Consider the following 4157-nt stretch of genomic DNA (forward strand, 5'->3'; position numbering starts at 1 on the left):
AACCATAACCATAGCCATAAAGTTAAATATAACCATAAACAAAACAATAACCATAACCATGTTTATACAAGAACAATAACCATAACCATGTCTATACAAGGACAATAACCATAACCATAAAGAAAACAATAACCATAACCATTTCTGAACAATAACCATAACCATGTCTATACAAAAAAGAGACACAAAAGCGTGTCTGTGTCTCACAAAACATATATATGAAATCCACTAATGACTACGCGTCACAACCTGCACATAGGACAAGTCACAAAATTAGTATTGATATTACTTCACATATACTTATTTAATTAAATCAACTCACACACATTAATGTCTCACCTCAATCGATCAGCGAGACTCTAAGGCCTCCCAGTCTACAGGCTCTCCTGAGGCAGCAAGATCATTCAATACTTCATAAATACCTCTGCAATATCCATCTGTCTCCTCCTGGCGTGTCGGGGCTTGATGCATTGCAACATTCTGCGTTTATACAAAAATCAAAGTAATTAAGAATACATGATTCATCGCGTTTTAAAAAAATGTCATAGCTAGGATTGGATTGGAAACTCACAAACTCATAGCGAACGGTGTCGAAGCCTCCGTTGCCAAGATGAGATGTCCCCCTGGTCATCTGTCGTACCTCCGTGGCCTGACGCTGCTGTCTGAACCGCGTGTCCGCTGTCTGCTCATCCTCCCTGATCTGCTGCCACGTCTCGTGTGGGATGCCCAAAGGCTTCGACGAGCCGATCCTGAAAGCCTACCGAGCTGTATCTCGACGATGTTTCACGGTGTCTCGTGCAACACCCTTGATACACCTCCTAGGAAGATCCTTTGAACCCAGAGCAGGTTGATACTCTCTCATGATGGTCTCCACTATATAATTGATTTTGTCGCGATCCTGCTCAGGCCAAGGCGTCAGAATGCTGGTCAAAAACTGTAGTTCCGCGAGCTGGCGAATCTGTTGTCTCATCACAGTCCCGACTCTATCCATGTCAATAGAACCATCTGTCCGTACAGTATAGAGCTTGGAGGCACTAGGATCGTGTGCCCCCAAGGTGTCCAAGGTGTGCTAAGAGGTGTGTCAAGAGGTGTGCCTGGGTAGGATGGGGGTTGTGAGCGAGAAGGGGTCGAAGCGCACGTAGACCCTCCTCCACAGCAGCCACCACCTTCACCTGATGCTCACCGAGATTGGCGAGTGCGCCTGTGCTGCGGAGATGAGGACATACCCGCCTCTGCCGTACCCCTAGGTGTCGAAGCAGCCGTGATGGGAGACCTCGCAGGCGTCGTACCTGTAGGCGTCCCCCCCCCCCCCCCCCCAAAAAAGGCGTTGGACCCTCGGGTGTGAATCTCGGAGGCGTAGTACCCGTACCTCTGGCTACCCAGTACTGAGACGCCTCTGCCATCTGACTGGGCGTCATCCGTGTGACGAAGCCCATAAATGCATCTGCACTTATACAAGCGGGATCTGAAAACTGATCTGCCATACTAAATTCCTGCACAGAGAAAGCGTCAGAACACCTTTGTTTAAATTAACTTTAAGCTTAATTTTAAATCAACATCTTCACACAAACACTTACAGGCCTAGGCCTTGACGAGTGAGGCATCATCGATAAGATCTTGCACCATATCATGTCTATCTCTAATTACAGACATAAATCTGTCCCAACTCGTTCTGGGAGATTGTCTTCATCCATTGCATCTTCATCTACAAGTGCCATATCTGCCTCGCCTGCATCATCCCTCGTATATCTGTCTGCTTCCTCTATCATACCTTCGTCCATCTCATCTAATGTCATAGTAGTATCTGCGTCATCTGGCCGACTTTCCTCCAGAAGATCTTTCCCTTCAAATACTTGTTTATTTCTCGGAGCAACCTGAACCACAAACCACCATTGTCGCTCTCAAGGGTCCGGTACAAAGACCACTTGCTTGCAATGTTCAGGGAGAGCAAATGTGTCACTCGCATCTGTCCAAACCTTTGTAGAATCTATTTGCACAAGCTTGTTTCCATCTCTGCGTATCGTTTCATTGCGACCAGAAGTAATCACCTTGAACCAACTTCACAGCCAACAAAAACATCTCAAACCGCCTGAAGCTGACTTTCAGGATATCTGACACCAGACCACAGTAATCCAGGTTGCTAGTGCTCTCATTCGTGTCTCTGGCACTGGCCCTGCTCCTTTGCATGAAACTAACCATTACCCCACTGTCAAACGTGTTTTCATGAACCGCTCTAGAAAGAACATCCAACGGCTGTGGACTGTACCTGCCACTGCAACTTCATCTACTACATGGACGAGCAAGTGCATTTGGATAGTTAGGCAGCTCCTGGGTAGATACTTCTCAATCATGCAAACTGCCTCAATGGAGTTAGCCCTTGCGACTGCAATAGATTCCTCTCGTATCTCCTTGGAAGAGATCCACTGCACTAGCTCTGAAATCTTGTATATGCAGGACCGCACTTCCTCTGTTAAACACCCCTTGATTGCAATTGGAAAAATGAATTGCAAGAACTTATGCCAGTCGTGTGATTTCAGTCCTAATAGCTGGTCGTCACGGGTGAATGTTGTCTTGAGACATCGCATATATCCTATTGGCGTCCTGAACTCTGAAATCACCCTTTTGACTTGTCGCTCCTCGCTTTTTAGCAATACCCATGGTGTGTTAGGAAATAGGACGTAGCTAAATAGATAATTGAGTAGATTACTTAATGGAGAGAGACAGATTTATATACACGAGATTATAGAGTAGAGAGAGAGAGAGAGAGAGTACACACAATATACGTGGTTCACCCAATGTGGGCTACGTCCACGGGAAAGCATCCACTCAATGGCTTTAGTACTTCAAAACAAGTAGTTTACAAAGGGATTATACCCTTAATGGAGCTCCCGCCTTGCTTCACTCTCACCACCTCACACTCACCTTGTTGCATCAACTTCACACTATGAAATGTGTGTAGAAATGGCCTCCTTCTATAGGCCAAAAGGGCTGCCCTCTCTTATGAGAGACAGCCATGTGTAGCAGCCCTTGTGCGAATAAGTCCAAATCGGACCCTCCAATCCGCCCATGTGTGGCCGCCCTTGAGAAGACAAGTCCGCTTTTGAATTCGGCCACCGGCCACCGGCCATTGACTTCTGACCACCGGCCACTGGCCATTGACTTCCGACCACCGGCCATCGGCCATTGACTACCGACCACCAGCCAACCGACCGGTTGTTTTCCGACCACTTTCCGGCCGCCGTCCAGCCATAATATTCCGGCGAAAAAAAAGTCTCAGGGGCCTCCGCCCCCGAGGCCTTTAAAGTTGCCCCTGATTCTTGTCCGTGAAAATTTTGGTTTCCGGTGAGTGATTTTCCTTCACGCACGATGGCTTCTCCTCATAATGGGGGCCTTACAAATGTGCGCTTTTACCAAAGAAAATTACAAGGGTAAATCAGGCTCCATACTTAACATGGCGCTCTTGGAAGCTTTGTTTGGCCAGCTTCATTAGTGAAAGGCCACAGCTCTGGCATCTTTCCAACTGACTGCAAATCATCTCGTGAAGCTCGATTGTCTTTCATTCCCATGATTTTCTTCCAGAGGAAATCTCCCACATTCTTGAATATATGCATTGGATCCAGCAAATGGTTAATTAGTAGATCACCCCAGTACGGAAACGTATGGAGAATGTACAAACGTTTCATTCCTAGAACAGGTTGCCCCTCATGTTGCTCCCATCGACGACGCCACTCTTGTACATGCATAGGACGACATTCGACACGACCAAGCTGACCTTCGTGCAAGTGATGGCCATCTGGAAGATAACAGTGGTGGCCTTCATAAATTGTCTTGCGAAGAGAGGCAGAATAGTGCACATCCAAAGACGGCCCGCAAATTGGACATGCATTGTATCCCGAAGTTGTAAGCCCTGCATATATTAAAGCATGATTGAGGCCAAGGCAAAGTGCTTGCGAATAGCGAGAATTTTGTAAATCAAGAACCATTACCAGAAGCTTCACCGTATCGTGGCCAATCATGCATAGTCCACATAAGAAGTCCATGGATCCTTGCATGATGTTGTCCTACTGGTTCAACCGCATCTGCTATGTCGAGCCCATGCCATAACTCCTGGAGCTCGTCAACTAGTGGATCTAGATAAACATCCATGTTTTTTTCCT

At 46.8% G+C, this 4157-nt stretch overlaps 1 protein-coding gene across 1 annotated transcript; it reads right to left on the bottom strand.

Moving 5' to 3' along the window:
- Nucleotides 1–228: 228 nt before the first annotated feature.
- LOC147454464 (uncharacterized) lies at nt 229–1607 on the bottom strand. The gene is made up of 5 exons (XM_086517047.1): nt 1578–1607; nt 1364–1493; nt 572–623; nt 423–480; nt 229–249 (listed from the first exon to the last, which is right to left on the bottom strand). Exons 1-5 carry the CDS (start codon nt 1605–1607, stop codon nt 229–231), a joined length of 291 nt encoding a protein of 96 aa, XP_086373173.1.
- Nucleotides 1608–4157: the final 2550 nt, after the last annotated feature.

The sequence above is a fragment of the Adiantum capillus-veneris genome, chromosome 7 (assembly GCF_014529385.1).
Source record: "Adiantum capillus-veneris isolate H3 chromosome 7, ASM1452938v2, whole genome shotgun sequence".
In the NCBI taxonomy this organism is placed as follows: Eukaryota; Viridiplantae; Streptophyta; class Polypodiopsida; order Polypodiales; family Pteridaceae; genus Adiantum; species Adiantum capillus-veneris.

Excerpts from the sequence above, each read along its gene's own strand:
- LOC147454464 (XM_086517047.1), bottom strand. The coding sequence starts at position 1,607 with ATGATGCCTCACTCGTCAAGGCCTAGGCCT. Across the intron at positions 1,494-1,577 it reads ACTCGTCAAGGCCTAGGCCT|GAATTTAGTATGGCAGATCA; the intron begins GTAAGTGTTTGT and ends TTCTCTGTGCAG. Across the intron at positions 250-422 it reads GACAGATGGATATTGCAGAG|GTTGTGACGCGTAGTCATTA; the intron begins GTATTTATGAAG and ends TCCTATGTGCAG.